Genomic DNA, 16,641 nt, shown 5'->3' with positions numbered 1-16,641 from the left:
TCTTAAAGAAGAGATTGCAGCCCGTAGTGAATGCTGTTTGTCTAGCGGAAGCTTCACTATCGCTGAGAGAGTATGAAACTCCATGCCTAGATATGTTAGCGATAGGGTCGGGGTCGGATCTGACTTCAAAAAGTTGATGATCCACCCAAAACTCTAGAGAGTCTCCAGCGCAACGTTCGGGCAGTGTCGGCATGTTTCCTAAGAGAGTGCCTTGACAAGTAGATCGTCTAAATATGGGATCACAGAGTGACCCTGAGAGTGCAGGACTGTGACTACTGCTGCCCTGACCTTGGCGAAGACCAGTGGGACTGTCGCTAGCCGGAAGGTAGAGCTACGAACAGAAGGTGTTCATCTCCTATAACGAAGCGTAGAAACGCTAGTGCTCTGGATCAAATCGGCACGTGTGGATAAGCATCCTTGATGCCTAATGATGCTAGGAAATCTCCTTGGGACATTGAGGCGATGACATGGCGGAGGGATTCCATCCGGAACCGCCTGGTGTCCACGAGCTTGCTGAGCAGTTTTAGATCCAGAAAGGGACGGAACGGCCCGTTCTTATCGGCACCGCAAATAATTTGGGGTAAAAACCGTGACCTTGTTCCTGAAGAGGAACGGGGGTCATCACTCTTTCTGCCTATAGAGTGCACCCTGTTTGCAGAAGAGCAGCGGCTCGGCCGGGAGGTGGAGAAGTTCTGAAGAATCGAGTTGGAGGACGAGAAGTGAGCTCTATCCTGTACCCGTGAGACAGAATGTCTCACACCCAACGGTCATTGACCTATGGCAGCTAAATATCGCCAAGGCGGGTGAGCCTGCTACCGACCGAGGATGCGGAGAGAGGAGGCCGCAAGTCATGAGGAAGCCGCCTTGGAAGCGGGTTTTCAGACTGTCTCTTTTTTGGGCGTGACTGAGCCCGCCAAGAATCTGAGCTCCTCTGATCCTTTTGAGTCCACATTGGACGAGGAAAAATGGGACCTGCCCGAGCCTCGAAAAGACCGAAACCACGACTGCTTCCTGCTCTGTTGGGGTTTGTTGTGTCCGGGCTGAGGAAAGGATGAATCCTTACCCCTGGACTGTTTAATGGTTACATCCAAACGCTCACCAAACAGTCGGTCAGCAGAAAAAGGCAACTGGTTAAGCAACCTTTTTTGGAAGCAGAATCTGCCTTCCATTCACTTAACGAGCAGACCAGGCTCTGCTTAAAAACACGGAGCAGCGGAGGCTACTGCCGTACGGTTCGCAGAGTCTAGGGCAACCTGAATCGCGTAAGAAACAAATGCAGACATTTGAGAGGTTAAGGATGCCACCTGCGGCACAGATGTACGTGTAACCGTGTCAATCTGTGTAAGACAAGCTGAAATAGCTTGGAGTGCCCCAAGGGTGAGAATGCTGGAGCCAACGGTGCGCCGACAGTCTCATAGATGGATTTAGACCAGAGATCCATCTGTCTGTCAGTGGCATCTTTAAGTGCAGCTCCATCTCCCACTGCAACTATGGATCTAGCTACAAGCCTGGAGATTGGAGGATGCCGCTAGGGACCCTGGGTCCAGTCCTTGACCACGTCAGGGGGCAGGGGTAACGTGTATCCTAAGCCGTTTGGAGAAGCGCATATCTGGATAAGTGTGGTGTTCCTGGACTGCCTCTCTGAAGGCAGAGTGGTCCAGAAAAATACGTGAAGCTGACTCCTCCACTGGAGGAGCTGGGTGAGAAATAACCAACATTCTATTGATGGACGCTATAAGATTATTCACTATGGCGTCACCATTAGGTGTATCCAGATTGAGAGCGGTCTCAGGATCAGAATCCTGAGCCGCTACTTCCGCCTCATTACACAGAGAGTCCTTCTGCTAGGACCCTGATTAAACCGAGGGCCGCTCATAGTGAGCCCGCTTAGGCTGTCTGGGACTGACGTCTGTGCAGAGCCGTGACTCTGGGATGCGTGTGACATTCCCGGAGCTGTTAGTTGTTCACACTGAGGGGGGCCATGGATCAATGATTCAACAGTGCCCATGTTGTGAGAGACATGTCCGGACTGCTAGGCTTCTAGTATCATAGCCATAGTCTCAGAAAATCTGTCAGTAAATACTGCAGACACTGTCCTCGTCCTCTGGCCATTAGCAGAGACTCCGTGGATATAATGGGGGTCTATGTAACCTGCCGGCCGTATAGCCGTACATGCTGTACCGGCTGCATAGAAAAACATGTGGTTCTGCACCTTTGTTTTACACAGAGAATATGCTGATAACTCCTCCGCACAATCCAGGAGGGTATATACAACGTGCGACCAAACAGTGCAATATATATAGTACAAGCATATCTATAAGTGCACTTCTGCACTAGTGGGGTTAGCACCACAGGTGCTGCTTAACGCCTGTTGCAGCGATTGTGTGACTATCAGAATGCCAGGGTCTTCCACACTTGTCTCTGTATCGTACAGAAACTGACACTAATGGCTGCCGGCGTCCTTGTAGAGAAGGAAGCCGTGGGCGTGCCTGAGAAAGTGCGGGAATCCGGTTACACAGTGCACACAGTGAGAGGGGTGGAGTATGCAAAACATACTCCAGCTCTCAGCGCTGCTGTGTTATGCAGCGTCACGCCCCTACCCTGACTGTCAGGCCTGTGGGCGGTAACGAAGGGAGACTAGGCCCAGAAGCCGGGGACTCGAGTTAATAAGCGCGGCCGGCATATCAGTGCTGGCCGGCGCGGAAGTCCCCGGCGCACCACAAATCCCAGCGGCGCCTTAAATAAAAATGGCAGCGGCGGGTAGCGCGGTAGTCACCCAATACACTAACACACCCAGCAACGCTGTGGTGTGCGATGGCACTAGTGCGGACAGCGCCGCTGTCCCTGGCGCACTAACACACCCAGCAGTGCTGCCGTGTGTCTGCGCGGTCCCCACGGGGACACAGAGTACCTCCATGTAGCAGGGCCATGTCCCTGAGGATACTCCGCTCCATGTCCAGCAGATACCAGGGGCTGTGGATGGAGCACGGTCTCAGTGCCTGGAGACCGATAGAATCCCACTTCACCCAGAGCCCTGTAAAAAGGGATGGGGAAGGAAGCAGCATGTGGGCTCCAGCCTCCGTACCCGCAATGGGTACCTCAACCTTAACAAACACCTCCGACATGAAGTGGGGTGAGAAGGGAGCATGCTGGGAGCCCTGTATGGGCCCTCTTTTCTTCCATCCGACATAGTCAGCAGCTGCTGCTGACTAAACAGTGGAGCTATGCGTGGATGTGTTGCCTCCTTCGCACAAAGCACAAAACTGGTGAGCCAGTGATCCCACTGGGGGTGTATAGCCAGAAGGGGAGGGGCCTTACACTTTTAAGTGTAATACTTTGTGTGGCCTCCAGAGGCAATAGCTATACACCCAATTGTCTGGGTCTCCCAATTAGGAGCGAAAAAGAAAAAGGTGACTCCGAGGAGAGCGCAGCCAAATCAGAGAGAGACTCTCCTGAGAGAAGTTATGGCAACTAGAAAGGCCGCCTTTTGAGAAAGACGATACAAAGAAACCTCCCTAAGGGGCTCGAAAGGGGGTTTCTGCAATACCGTGAGGACCAAGTTAAGGTCCCAGGGATCCAAGGGCCGCCGATAAGGCGGAATGATGTGAGACACACCTTGCATGAAGGTGCGGACCTGACCCAGCCGGGCGAGACGCCACTGGAACAGCACTGATAGAGCTGAGACTTGTCCCTTGAGAGAGTTGAGTGACAGTCCTAGCTGCAGACCGGACTGTAAAAAAGACAGAAGGGTCGGCAACGAGAATGGCCAAGGAGAATGGCCGGAAGAGCGACACCAGGACAGGAAAATTTTCCAAGTCCTGTGATAGATCTTGACGGAGGAAGACTTACGGGCCCGAGTCATAGTGGAGATGACTTCAGGAGGAATACTAGAAGCAGTCAAAATCCAGGACTCAAAAGCCACGGCGTCCATTTGAGTGCCGCAGAATTCGGGCGGAAAAAGGGACCTTGTGAGAGCAGGTCTGGACGGTCCGGAAGATGCCACGGCATCTCCACGGACAGTTGGAGCAGGTCTGGATACCAAGCTCGCCTGGGCCAGTCCGGTGCAATGAGGATGACTCGACGGCCCTCCATTCTGATCTTGCGCAGGACTCTGGGCAAGAGAGCTAGAGGGGGAAACACGTAGGACAGACGAAACTGGGACCAGTCTTGAACCAGAGCGTCCGCGGCGAAGGCCTGAGGATCGTGGGAGCGAGCCACGTAAACCAGAACCTTGTTGTTGTGACGGGATGCCATTAGGTCCACGTCCGGAGTGCCCCACTTGCGGCAGATTGACTAAAACACTGCCGGGTGCAGGGACCACTCGCCACCGTCCACGGATTGACGGCTGAGATAATCTGCCTTCCAGTTTTCTACGCCAGGGATGTGGACTGCGGATATGGTGGACTTGGAGACCTCCGCCCATTGAAGAATGCGTTGGACCTCCAACATTGCCAGGCGGCTGCGTGTCCCGCCTTTGTGATTGATGTAGGCAACCGCTGTCGCGTTGTCTGACTGGACTCGAATGTGCCTGCCCGCCAACAGGTGGTGAAAGGCTAGGAGAGCTAGAAGCACAGCTCTGGTTTCCAGCACATTGATTGAAAGGGCTGACTCGGACGGAGTCCAAGTGCCCTGTGCTCTGTGGTGGAGATGTACCGCTCCCCAGCCGGATAGGCTGGCATCCGTGGTGAGAATCACCCAGGACGGAGTCAGGAAGGAGCGCCCTTGGGACAGGGAGAGGGGTAGAAGCCACCACTGAAGAGAGCTCCTGGTCCGTGGCGACAGAGCCACTAACATCTGTAAGAAGGAAGGCCGAATGTCCCAACAGTGGAGAATGTCCAGCTGCAGAGGAAGCAGATGGAACTGGGCAAAGGGAACCGCCTCCATGGAGGCCACCATTTGACCCAGCACCTGCATCAGACGCCTGAGGGTATAACGGCGGGGCCTCAGGAGAGAGCGCACAGCCAACCGGAGTGACAGCTGTTTGTCTAAGGGCAAATTCACAAGTGCCGGCAAAGTCTCGAACTGCATCCCTAGGTACGTGAGACTCTGGGTCGGAGTCAGAGTGGATTTGGGAAGATTGACAAGCCACCCGAATTGGGCTAGGGTGGCAAGAGTGAGCGAAACACTCCGCTGACAGTCTGCGCTGGATGTACCCTTGACCAGAAGGTCGTCCAGATAAGGAAGCACTGCTAACCCCTGGAGGTGCAGGACCGCAATCACTGCCGCCATGACCTTGGTGAATACCCGAGGGGCCGTGGCTAACCCGAAGGGGAGAGCCACGAATTGGAAATGATCCTCTCCTATCGCAAAACGTAACCAACGCTGATGTGACACTGCGATTGGCACATGTAGACAGGCATCTCTGATGTCGATGGACGCCAGGAACTCCCCTTGGGTCATAGAGGCAATGACTGATCGCAGAGACTCCATGCGAAAATGCCACACCCGGACATGCTTGTTGAGAAGCTTGAGATCTAGGATGGGCCGGAAGGTACCGTCCTTTTTTGGAACTAGGAAGAGATTTGAGTAAAAACCTCTGAACCGTTCCTGAGCGGGAACTGGGACAATAACTCCGTTTGGCTGCAAGGACGCCACGGCCTGCGAGAAGGCGGCGGCCTTGGAGCAGGGGGGAGTTGAGAGAAAAAAAAAATCTGTTTGGAGGGCTGGAAGAGAATTCTATCCTGTAGCCGTGAGATATGATGTCTCTCACCCACTGATCGGAGACTTGCTCTAACCAAGCCTCTCCAAAGTGGGAGAGCTTGCCACCGCCTAAGGACGTGGCTGGAGCGGGCCGAGAGTCATGAGGAAGCTGCCTTAGTGGCAGAACCTCCTGCGGTCTTCTGCGGACGCGCTTTTGGGCGCCAGTTGGATTTCTGATCCTTGGCTGAGTTAGCGGACGAGGCGGAAGGCTTAGAGGATGACCAGTTGGAGGAATGAAAGCAACGAAACCTCGATTGATTCCTACCCTGGGCGGGTTTCCTGGTCTTGGTTTGTGGCATGGAAGTACTCTTCCCGCCAGTAGCTTCTTTAATGATTTCATCCAGCTGTTCACCAAACAGCCGTGAACCAGCAAAAAGGGAGCCCAGCAAGAAACTTCTTGGAAGAAGCATCTGCCTTCCACTCTCGAAGCCACAAAATCCTGCGGATAACAAGAGAATTAGCTGAAGCCACCGCAGTGCGGTGAGCAGCCTCTAGCATCGCAGACATGGCATAGGATGAAAAAGCTGAAGCCTGAGCAGTTAAGGTAACCATCTCAGGCATAGATTCCTTGGTGAGGGAATGCATCTCCTCTAGAGAAGCAGAGATGGCTTTGAGAGCCCACACTGCTGCAAAAGTCGGGGAAAACGCGGTCCCCGCCACTTCATACACAGATTTGGCCAGAAGGTCAATCTGACGGTCAGTGGAATCCTTAAGTGAGGTGCAGTCAGCCACCGACACAACGGTCCGGGCTGATAGCCTAGACACCGGAGGGTCTACAATTGGGGAGTGAGACCACTCCTTGACCACCTCAGGTGGAAATGGAAACCGGTCATCAGAACCACGCTTTGTAAAGCGTTTGTCAGGGCAGGCCCTGGGTTTGGTCACAGCGGTCTGAAAACTGGAGTGGTTAAAGAACACTTCACTCTCTTAGGCGAGGTAAACTGATGTTTTTCTGCCAAAGAGAGTTTCTCCTCTGACACTGGCAGATTGAGATCCAGCACAGAATTAATAGAAGCAATCAAAATCACTAAGATCTGAGTCACCCTCAGAGAAATCGATGGGATACATAGCCTCCGAGCCCCCAGTGAGGGCATCCTCCTCATCTTGAGAGTCAGCTCTTGAGACAGAGCCGTGGGATGGGGAGGGGGAGGAAACCCTGCGCCTTCTCTTAGAAGGACGGGGTCTGGGATCAGATGATGACTCCTCCGTGAGCTCCGATGGACGGAGGTCAGAGGATAGGAGTCCTCTGTCAAGAGTATTAGAGGCACCCTGTGAGGGGGGCTGATGCATATTCATCAAAGTCCTGGACAAAAGCCCCATGGACTCAGCAAATGACTGGGATATGGACCTAGAAAAGGACTCTACCCAGGCCAGGGGTTCAATCACAGGTGCAGCAGCAGCCTGAGAGGCCACTGGGGGTAAGACTCCAGGCTGTGGCACCGCCAAGTTAGAGCAGACATCACAATGTGGATAAATGCTCGGCTCAGGCAGCAGGCGCTTACATGCAGTGCATGAAGAATAAAGCTTTGGAGCCTTGCTCCTTGTGTGAGACATGCTGCTGGAGTGGGGGCTTTGCAGAGAATGAACCCCAGGGAGAATATACAGAGGTCCACAACCGGAGACCGGCTGTGGCTTACCAGACCGCTGAGCGCGGTGTTGTGTGCGCGCCAGATCCCGAAGCCCGGTCCCCCAGTCGCAGCACCTCAGCAGAGATGCAGAATGCAGGATGTCCCAGAGCAGAGTGAACTCTGCCTGAGAAGAGGGCGTTCCTATAAAAGAGCGGGAACTGGAGGGCTATAGAGACCTGCAGGGAAGGAGGGACGCCCCAGCAGTGGGGAGTGTCCCTCCCCTGTGTAGAACGGCTGCCGGGAGGAGCCGAACCTGTCCCTCTGCATGAGTGACATGCGAGGGCAGGAAAATGAAACTAGGCCTCCGGCGACGCCAGGATCTAAATTTAAGCGGCGAGGCCGACAAGCAGGCACCATAGGCGCGGTTCTCAGGCAAAAGCTAGAGAACCCGCCGGAAAAGTTAAAACAATCACATACAGCATACTCTCCCCTACAATAAAGAACCGGGACCCCCAACATAAACGTCTCAGGTACATAGCTGCTGAGACGCAGGGCCATGTCCCTGGGGATGAGTGCTCCGGTCCAACAGAATCCTCAAGGGGCTGTGGATGGAGACCGGACTCCTGCCAGGCATGGAGACAGTGCTGGCTCACACTTCAAGCCAGAGCCCAGAAGGGATGGTGAAGGAGCGCGGCATGTAAGGCTGCAGCCTTGTAAATCAACCTTAACAACAACGCCGACAGTGGGGTGACAAGGGACATGCCGGGAGTCCAGACATGGACCCGCTTTTCTTTAAACTCTTTCCAAAAGTCAAACAAAATCAGATGAGAATGCATGTGTGGATGTATGCCTCCTGACACAAAGCAATAAACTGGCTAGGACTGGCTACTAGGGGGTGTATAAGCTCAGAGGGAGGAGCTACACTTTTAAGTGTAGTACTTTGTGTCTTACGGAGGCAGAAGCTAAACACCCATGGTCTGGGTCTCCCAAAGGAACGATAAAGAAACACTGCGTTGTACAGTACAAGCACAGTGGATGGGATTTCTAAAAATCCCATGCTCACTGTGCTTGTTTTTCCCGCAGCAAAACCTGACCTGTGGTAGAGATTCCAAAGCCGCAGCATGTCAATTAAATGCTGTGAAGATGCAAGTGTTATCCGCAGGGAGAACACAGCAAGAAACTGCAACTGCATGAGCCTGGATCGTGGGCACGAGCAGCTGCGGTCTCCTGCAGAGGAGAGACTTGCAGCCCCGCAGGTCAGGACCCACTGCGTCCATAGGGCACATATCCTTTGCCTCACCCCCACCCATCCAAAAAAAAAAAAAAAAAAAAACCACAGACACACACACAAACACAACACTCACCAGTTCATTAGCTTGGTCTATTGTGAATACACTGCAGTTTACTTTGCTCCCAACATCTACATTTGCATCTGCAAGGGAGGATATCAGTTGTTTGCACTCATTCTGCATCCGCGTGAATGGTATCGCTATTTCATCATAATATAGGTGTTCCGATAGGACGGCAAGCAGACGTGGCTGCACCGCAAGGGATACGGTTTTACATTCCTATATAAAAATAAAAGCATGGGAAGTATTTGTTACCTAAACCAAGATATATGTTGTATAAAAAATAAATGCAACCCTTTGTCCTGCACAAATAAAAAGAAACAAGATGATATGTACACATTATAAGCATGCATATATATTACACTTAGTGATGTATTTTTGCATCATTAAAAGGCACTTTTACTTTTTGTTTTTAAAATGAACCTGCTGATTATTACCTTCTGCGATGCAGCCCACTCGCAGATAACGAGGGCCACGCTGATCCTTTGTAAGGCAGACTTGGAATTTAGATGAAAGAGGAGCAACTGAGCTAATGATTCAGCGGGCTTTATTTCCTGAGTGGCGGTATTGACACAGGGATCACAGATACAGCAGCATAACGATCCCAGCAATCTAAGGGGAAAGATTGAAAGACTGGCTTATTGATGTGGACCACAGCTGAAAAGAAGGGAATTTTGTTTACTTACCGTAAATTCCTTTTCTTCTAGCTCCAATTGGGAGACCCAGACAATTGGGGTGTATAGGCTATGCCTCCGGAGGCCGCACAAAGTATTACACTAAAAGTGTAAAGCCCCTACCCTTCTGCCTATACACCCCCCGTGCTCCCACGGGCTCCTCAGTTTTGGTGCAAAAGCAAGAAGGAGGAAAAGAATTATAAACTGGTTTAAAGTAAATTCAATCCGAAGGAATATCGGAGAACTGAAACCATTCAACATGAACAACATGTGTACACACAAAAAAACAGGGGCGGGTGCTGGGTCTCCCAATTGGAGCTAGAAGAAAAGGAATTTACGGTAAGTAAACAAAATTCCCTTCTTCTTTGTCGCTCCATTGGGAGACCCAGACAATTGGGACGTCCAAAAGCAGTCCCTGGGTGGGTAAAATAATACCTCGTGATAGAGCCGTAAAACGGCCCCTTCCTACAGGTGGGCAACCGCCGCCTGAAGGACTCATCTACCTAGGCTGGCATCCGCCGAAGCATAGGTATGCACCTGATAGTGTTTCGTGAAAGTGTGCAGGCTCGACCAGGTAGCTGCCTGACACACCTGCTGAGCCGTAGCCTGGTGCCTCAAAGCCCAGGACGCGCCCACGGCTCTGGTAGAATGGGCCTTCAGCCCTGAGGGAACCGGAAGCCCAGCAGAACGGTAAGCTTCGAGAATTGGTTCCTTGATCCACCGAGCCAGGGTTGATTTGGAAGCCTGTGACCCTTTACGCTGGCCAGCGACAAGGACAAAGAGTGCATCCGAGCGGCGCAGGGGCGCCGTCCGAGAAATGTAGAGCCTGAGTGCTCTCACCAGATCTAACAAGTGCAAATCCTTTTCACATTGGTGAACCGGATGAGGACAAAAAGAAGGTAAGGAGATATCCTGATTGAGATGAAAGGGGGATACCACTTTAGGGAGAAATTCCGGAACCGGACGCAGAACCACCTTGTCCTGGTGAAACACCAGGAAAGGGGCTTTGCATGACAGCGCTGCTAGCTCAGACACTCTCCGAAGTGAAGTGACTGCTACTAGAAAAACCACTTTCTGCGAAAGGCGTGAGAGAGAAATATCTCTCATTGGCTCGAATGGTGGTTTCTGAAGAACCATCAGCACCCTGTTCAGATCCCAGGGTTCGAACGGCCGCTTGTAAGGAGGAACGATGTGACAAGCCCCCTGCAGGAACGTGCGTACCTGTGGAAGTCTGGCTAGGCGCTTCTGGAAAAACACAGAGAGCGCTGAGACTTGTCCCTTAAGGGAGCCGAGCGACAAACCCTTTTCCAGTCCAGATTGAAGGAAGGACAGAAAAGTGGGCAAGGCAAAAGGCCAGGGAGAAAAACCCTGAGCAGAGCACCACGACAGGAAAATTTTCCACGTCCTGTGGTAGATCTTGGCGGACGTTGGTTTCCTAGCCTGTCTCATAGTGGCAATGACGTCTTGAGATAACCCTGAAGACGCTAGGATCCAGGACTCAATGGCCACACAGTCAGGTTGAGGGCCGCAGAATTCAGATGGAAAAACGGCCCTTGAGATAGCAAGTCTGGTCGGTCTGGTAGTGCCCACGGTTGGCCGACCGTGAGATGCCACAGATCCGGGTACCACGACCGCCTCGGCCAGTCTGGAGCGACGAGGATGACGCGGCGGCAGTCGGCCCTGATCTTGCGTAACACTCTGGGCAACAGTGCCAACGGAGGAAACACATAAGGGAGCTGAAACTGCGACCAATCCTGAACTAAGGCGTCTGCCGCCAGAGCTCTGGGATCTTGAGACCGTGCCATGAACGTCGGTACCTTGTTGTTGTGCCGGGACGCCATGAGGTCGACGTCCGGCACCCCCCAGCGGCAACAGATCTCCTGAAACACGTCCAGGTGAAGGGACCATTCCCCTGCGTCCATGCCCTGGCGACTGAGAAAGTCTGCTTCCCAGTTTTCTACGCCTGGGATGTGAACTGCAGAGATGGTGGAGGCCGTGGCTTCCACCCACATCAAAATCCGCCGGACTTCCTGGAAGGCTTGCCGACTGCGTGTCCCGCCTTGGTGGTTGATGTATGCCACCGCTGTGGAATTGTCCGACTGAATTCGGATCTGCTTGCCTTCCAGCCACTGCTGGAACGCTTTTAGGGCAAGATACACTGCCCTGATCTCCAGAACATTGATCTGAAGCGAGGACTCTTGCTGGGTCCACGTACCCTGAGCCCTGTGGTGGAGAAAAACCGCTCCCCACCCTGACAGACTCGCGTCCGTCGTGACCACCTCCCAGGATGGGGGTAGGAAGGATTTCCCCTTCGATAATGAAGTGGGAAGAAGCCACCACCGAAGGGAAGCTTTGGTCGCCTGAGAGAGGGAGACGTTCATGTCGAGGGACGTCGGCTTCCTGTCCCATTTGCGTAGGATGTCCCATTGAAGAGGACGCAGGTGAAACTGCGCGAAAGGGACTGCCTCCATTGCTGCCACCATCTTCCCCAGGAAGTGCATGAGGCGCCTCAAGGGGTGTGACTGGCCTTGAAGGAGAGATTGTACCCCTTTCTGTAGTGACCGCTGCTTGATCAGCGGAAGCTTCACTATCGCTGAGAGGGTATGAAACTCCATGCCAAGGTATGTCAGCGATTGGGCCGGTGTCAGATTTGACTTTGGAAAATTGATGATCCACCCGAAACTCTGGAGAGTCTCCAGGGTAGCGTCGAGGCTGTGTTGGCATGCCTCTTGAGAGGGTGCCTTGATCAACAGATCGTCCAAGTACGGGATCACCGAGTGACCCTGAGAGTGGAGGACCGCTACTACAGTAGCCATAACCTTGGTGAAAACCCATGGGGCTGTTGCCAGGCCGAACGGCAGTGCCACGAACTGCAGGTGTTCGTTTTCTATGGCGAAGCGCAAGAAGCGCTGGTGCTCTGGAGCAATCGGTACGTGGAGATAAGCATCTTTGATATCGATCGATGCAAGGAAATCTCCTTGGGACATTGAGGCGATGACGGAGCGGAGGGATTCCATCCGGAACCGCCTGGTCTTTACGTGTTTGTTGAGAAGTTTCAGGTCCAGGACAGGACGGAAAGACCCGTCCTTCTTTGGGACCACAAACAAGTTGAAGTAAAAACCGTGGCCCTGTTGCTGAAGAGGAACAGGGACCACCACTCCTTCTGCCTTCAGAGTGCCCAGCGCCTGCAGAAGAGCCTCGGCTCGCTCGGGAGGCGGGGATGACCTGAAGAATCGAGTCGGGGGACGAGAGGTGAACTCTATCTTGTAACCGTGAGACAGAATGTCTCTCACCCAACGGTCTTTTACCCGTGGCAGCCAGGTGTCGCAAAAGCGGGAGAGCCTGCCACCGACCGAGGATGCGGAGTGAGGAGGCCGAAAGTCATGAGGAAGCCGCTTTGGTAGCGGCACCTCCGGTGGTCTTTTTAGGACGTGACTTAGACCGCCATGCATCAGAGTTCCTTTGATCTTTCTGAGGCCTTTTGGACGAGGAGAATTGGGACCTGCCCGCGCCCCGAAAGGACCGAAACCTCCTCCTTCGCACAAAGCAAAAAACTGAGGAGCCCGTGGGAGCACGGGGGGTGTATAGGCAGAAGGGGAGGGGCTTTACACTTTTAGTGTAATACTTTGTGCGGCCTCCGGAGGCATAGCCTATACACCCCAATTGTCTGGGTCTCCCAATGGAGCGACAAAGAAAAGTATTCATACCATGGCAAATCAATGACTGGCTAGTTAAGAAACTTCATATTTTAACATTATAATCATATGGCAGGTACATCGTACAGTACGGCTTTAGAAACCGGTTAGACAATATTTTATAATAATGCGGATGTACAAAGAGGCATTATTAATCAGAAAGTTGTATACTTTATAAAAAAAAAGCCACAAAGTTGCAATGAGTTGAAGCTTAGCCCTCACTACAGCAGGACTCATGTTGCCCACCTCTTAATCAAAACCTCCACCCTCCCCCAAAATGTTGCCCCCACATTGCTGTACTGACTTTGCAGCAGCCATACGAGCGCGGGTCACTATGTAATCCCTGGTGGTAGAGTCTTCAGTCATGCTGTCCGATCCAGCGATATATTCCTGTGTAACCTCTTTTGGTTGACTTTGGCCTTGACGGAGTTTTGCAGCAGCTTTTTCCTACATTAAAGGAAAAAAAAAAAAGTAAAACCATCTTTCCTAGAGGCATAAAAACAGACCTAAAAACAGTGCCATGGAAATTATGGGGTGCGTGGAGAAAAATGCAGCGATATCTGGACTTCACCAGTACACATACAGGCAAATGGTTATCCATTAGCTAGAACAGAAAGACTCAGCACAATCATGGGTTATTAAATTGTCGACTATTGAAATAGTTAATGGGAGCTCATGCACGGTCACTGGAGGCAATGTAATGCACACCCTCCACCGGCTACTGGGGAGGTTGCAGCAGCCGCAACAATGGCTTAGCACAACAGATTGAGAAAGTCAGATACAGAGGAAGCCGAAGCTTAAAACACCCAACGCACAAGCAATATTTACTTGAGCAGATAATACATTACTGTCACATGGAAAGGTCAAGCAATTTACCGCTCACCTTTGATTTAGGCTTCACCTCGATCAGCATGTTTATATCAATCGGCAGATGGGCGGGCTGCATCATTAGACAGAGCCAGGCTCCCATCCAGGGACATGCTGCAGCCACAACATACTGCACCGAGGCTTTGTGTATTAGCTCCTGCCACACCTGGGAAACAAGAGCAGAATACAGTACAATACAGCTGGAAAATAAAAATCCACAGATCTTCCCAAGAGCATATAATAAACAGATCCTACCTTGTGAATAAGGTCAAGAATTTCCTGGTTACTCTCCAAAATACAGATCTGAAATATATGCCGCAGCATGTCCTGCAAGATGGGGGTCAGCCAGCCGGAACAGTTCTGAAAAAGAATATATTCTCTCATTTCTTGGTCACTTTGTGGAGGAGGGGTGGGGAAGGAGTGGAAAAGGGGACACAAAGAAACCATAGGAGTACACTGCTGCTACCAGGAGGCCGACTCCAACAAGTACTATTAAAAAGTCAGCTCCTCCCTGTAAGCTGAACCACAGTTTACCTTAGTGTCATGTAGGAGGCAGACAGGCCTGAGGCTAGCTATGCATGGGTTTTTTGTTTTTTTTTTTACCAATTTTAATTTGATAGGGAACCGTAATGGCATCTCGGTTCCAGGCACAAGAGAGTACAATCTGCCAAGGGTCAGACTATAACCTCTCTTCTGGAGGTAAAGATCTTTTTGTGACACAGATGTTATTCAGGTACTGGTGCGGATGGTCCTTGCCCTTTTGTCTCCCGACTGCCTGCCTCACAGAGTATGTTGCACGAGTGATGAGAATCCAGGATCTCTCCTCGTGGTGCAATGGTATTGGGTGTGGCTCCAGGATCAAGTGTCTTCAGGAGAGTATAACCCCTTCCCTGCAGCCTACTAGCTTCAAGGATTTTGCGTTGTACACCACTGTCATGTGCACCAAACCACCCCTCCCTAAGCAATTAGTTCCATTATAGACCAGTCTCCAGATGGCAGCTCTAAGGTGGTCTTTGTTTCAACCTTACATGAGAAGATCAATCTACCTGAAAAATCTTTACACAAAGTTGGATGCAGCTGGCCGCAGCTTCCCTTCCTGTCGGTGACTGCCTCACTCCGATCTCCAGACTGTTTCTCTTATGGAAGCATCTCATCTGAAATCTTGATTTCAACTCTAAAAGCTCCTGTTTGCTGGATACACTTCCAGAATGGCAGAAAGTATCCTGCCGAGGACAGAGTGCCTTTACCGGTACTTAAGGCTCACTAAACCCAAGCAAACAGTTATTAAATCAGGCTTTGGTTCTGCAGTTCTATGAGGCAGCAACTTTGTCTTCAGTCGACACATTCTCAATTTTACAGAGCTTTCCTTCACATTGGCTGATGAGTCCGGGTAGAAGGGCCCTGCAAGCAGCAGCTACTTCAGTTAACGCTCTTCCTTTCTAACCCCCCTCATTGCTTTTGGCATTTTTCTGTTTTCCACCCTTGAGACTGCTTTGGGATGCCACATGGAATGAATCCTCCAATAAAGCGACCAACAAGAGGATTTTTGGTACTTCCAGTAAAACCCTTTTGTCGCCTAAATTTGAGGACAAAGCATACCTCCTTGTGGCTCTTTGGGAGGTTTTGTTTCCATTGGAAATATGACTTCATGCCCTGTTCTATTGATACATCACTTCTACTGCTTTTGTATACTGGTGGGCGTAGTTTGCAGGGGAGGACCAGATTTTCTTCAATTGTTATAGTGTCAATAGTATACACCCATGTTTGCTGTTTTCAATAAAAGATGTGAAAGATTTTAAGGGAAGTACCAAAAATCCTCTAAATCATTTATTACGCATTTAACAGTAGTTACCCAAGTGGTCCATCTCCTAACTTGCCAAATCCTTAAATCATTGCTAAACTCAAACAAGGTCTTTGACCAGCAAGATTGGGATATCATTCCTAACCTAGTCCAAATGGACAATGCTTCATTTCCTACTTTTTTTTCTTAAATAAATAAAATTACTAACCTGATCCTGCGTGGATAACAAAGTGCATAAGGTTTCCAGAGCTGCCTTTCGAACAGATGAAATGGTATGACGCAGGAAAGGCCACACCCGCGGCACCAATATAGTCAGCGATTGCTGAATACTGTGGAGACAGATTTTATACAGTTTTTTATCTGTTTTAAAAAGGCCATCCCTATATATGCACACATTCTCTATGTAAAGGGAAAAGAAGGGAATTTTGTTACTTACCGTAAATTCCTTTTCTTCTAGCTCTTATTGGGAGACCCAGACGATTGACGATTGGGTGTATAGCACTGCCTCCGGAGGCCACACAAAGCAATTACACTTAAAAGTGTAAGGCCCCTCCCCTTCTGGCTATACACCCCCAGTGGGATCACTGGCTCACCAGTTTTAGTGCAAAAGCAAGAAGGAGGAAAGCCAATAACTGGTTTAAACAAATTCACTCCGAGTAACATCGGAGAACTGAAAACCGTTCAACATGAACAACATGTGTACCCGCAAACAAACCAAAAATCCCGAAGGACAACAGGGCGGGTGCTGGGTCTCCCAATAAGAGCTAGAAGAAAAGGAATTTACGGTAACAAAATTCCCTTCTTCTTCGGCGCTCTATTGGGAGACCCAGACGATTGGGACGTCCAAAAGCTGTCCCTGGGTGGGTAAAGAAATACCTCATGTTAGAGCTGCAAGACAGCCCTCCCCTACGGGGAGGCAACTGCCGCCTGCAGGGACTCTTCTACCTAGGCTGGCGTCCGCCGAAGCATAGGTATGCACCTGATAAT

At 51.1% G+C, this 16,641-nt stretch overlaps 1 protein-coding gene across 3 annotated transcripts in view; it reads right to left on the bottom strand.

The window, feature by feature from the left end:
• The window catches only part of BTAF1 (B-TFIID TATA-box binding protein associated factor 1), a 187,882-nt gene that overhangs the window by 96,106 nt on the left and 75,135 nt on the right, over positions 1-16,641 (bottom strand). For all 3 annotated transcript variants that reach the window (XM_075348556.1, XM_075348555.1, XM_075348557.1), the window contains exons 14-19: positions 15,863-15,983; positions 14,109-14,213; positions 13,870-14,019; positions 13,291-13,433; positions 9,055-9,229; positions 8,633-8,836 (exon numbers count right to left, since the gene is read on the bottom strand). In XM_075348556.1, the coding sequence (XP_075204671.1) occupies positions 8,633-8,836; positions 9,055-9,229; positions 13,291-13,433; positions 13,870-14,019; positions 14,109-14,213; positions 15,863-15,983 (898 nt within the window). The remainder of the gene's footprint in view (positions 1-8,632; positions 8,837-9,054; positions 9,230-13,290; positions 13,434-13,869; positions 14,020-14,108; positions 14,214-15,862; positions 15,984-16,641) is intronic.

This window comes from Anomaloglossus baeobatrachus, chromosome 5 (assembly GCF_048569485.1).
Source record: "Anomaloglossus baeobatrachus isolate aAnoBae1 chromosome 5, aAnoBae1.hap1, whole genome shotgun sequence".
Taxonomy (NCBI): Eukaryota; Metazoa; Chordata; class Amphibia; order Anura; family Aromobatidae; genus Anomaloglossus; species Anomaloglossus baeobatrachus.
This window is presented reverse-complemented; position numbering and strand designations above follow the sequence as displayed.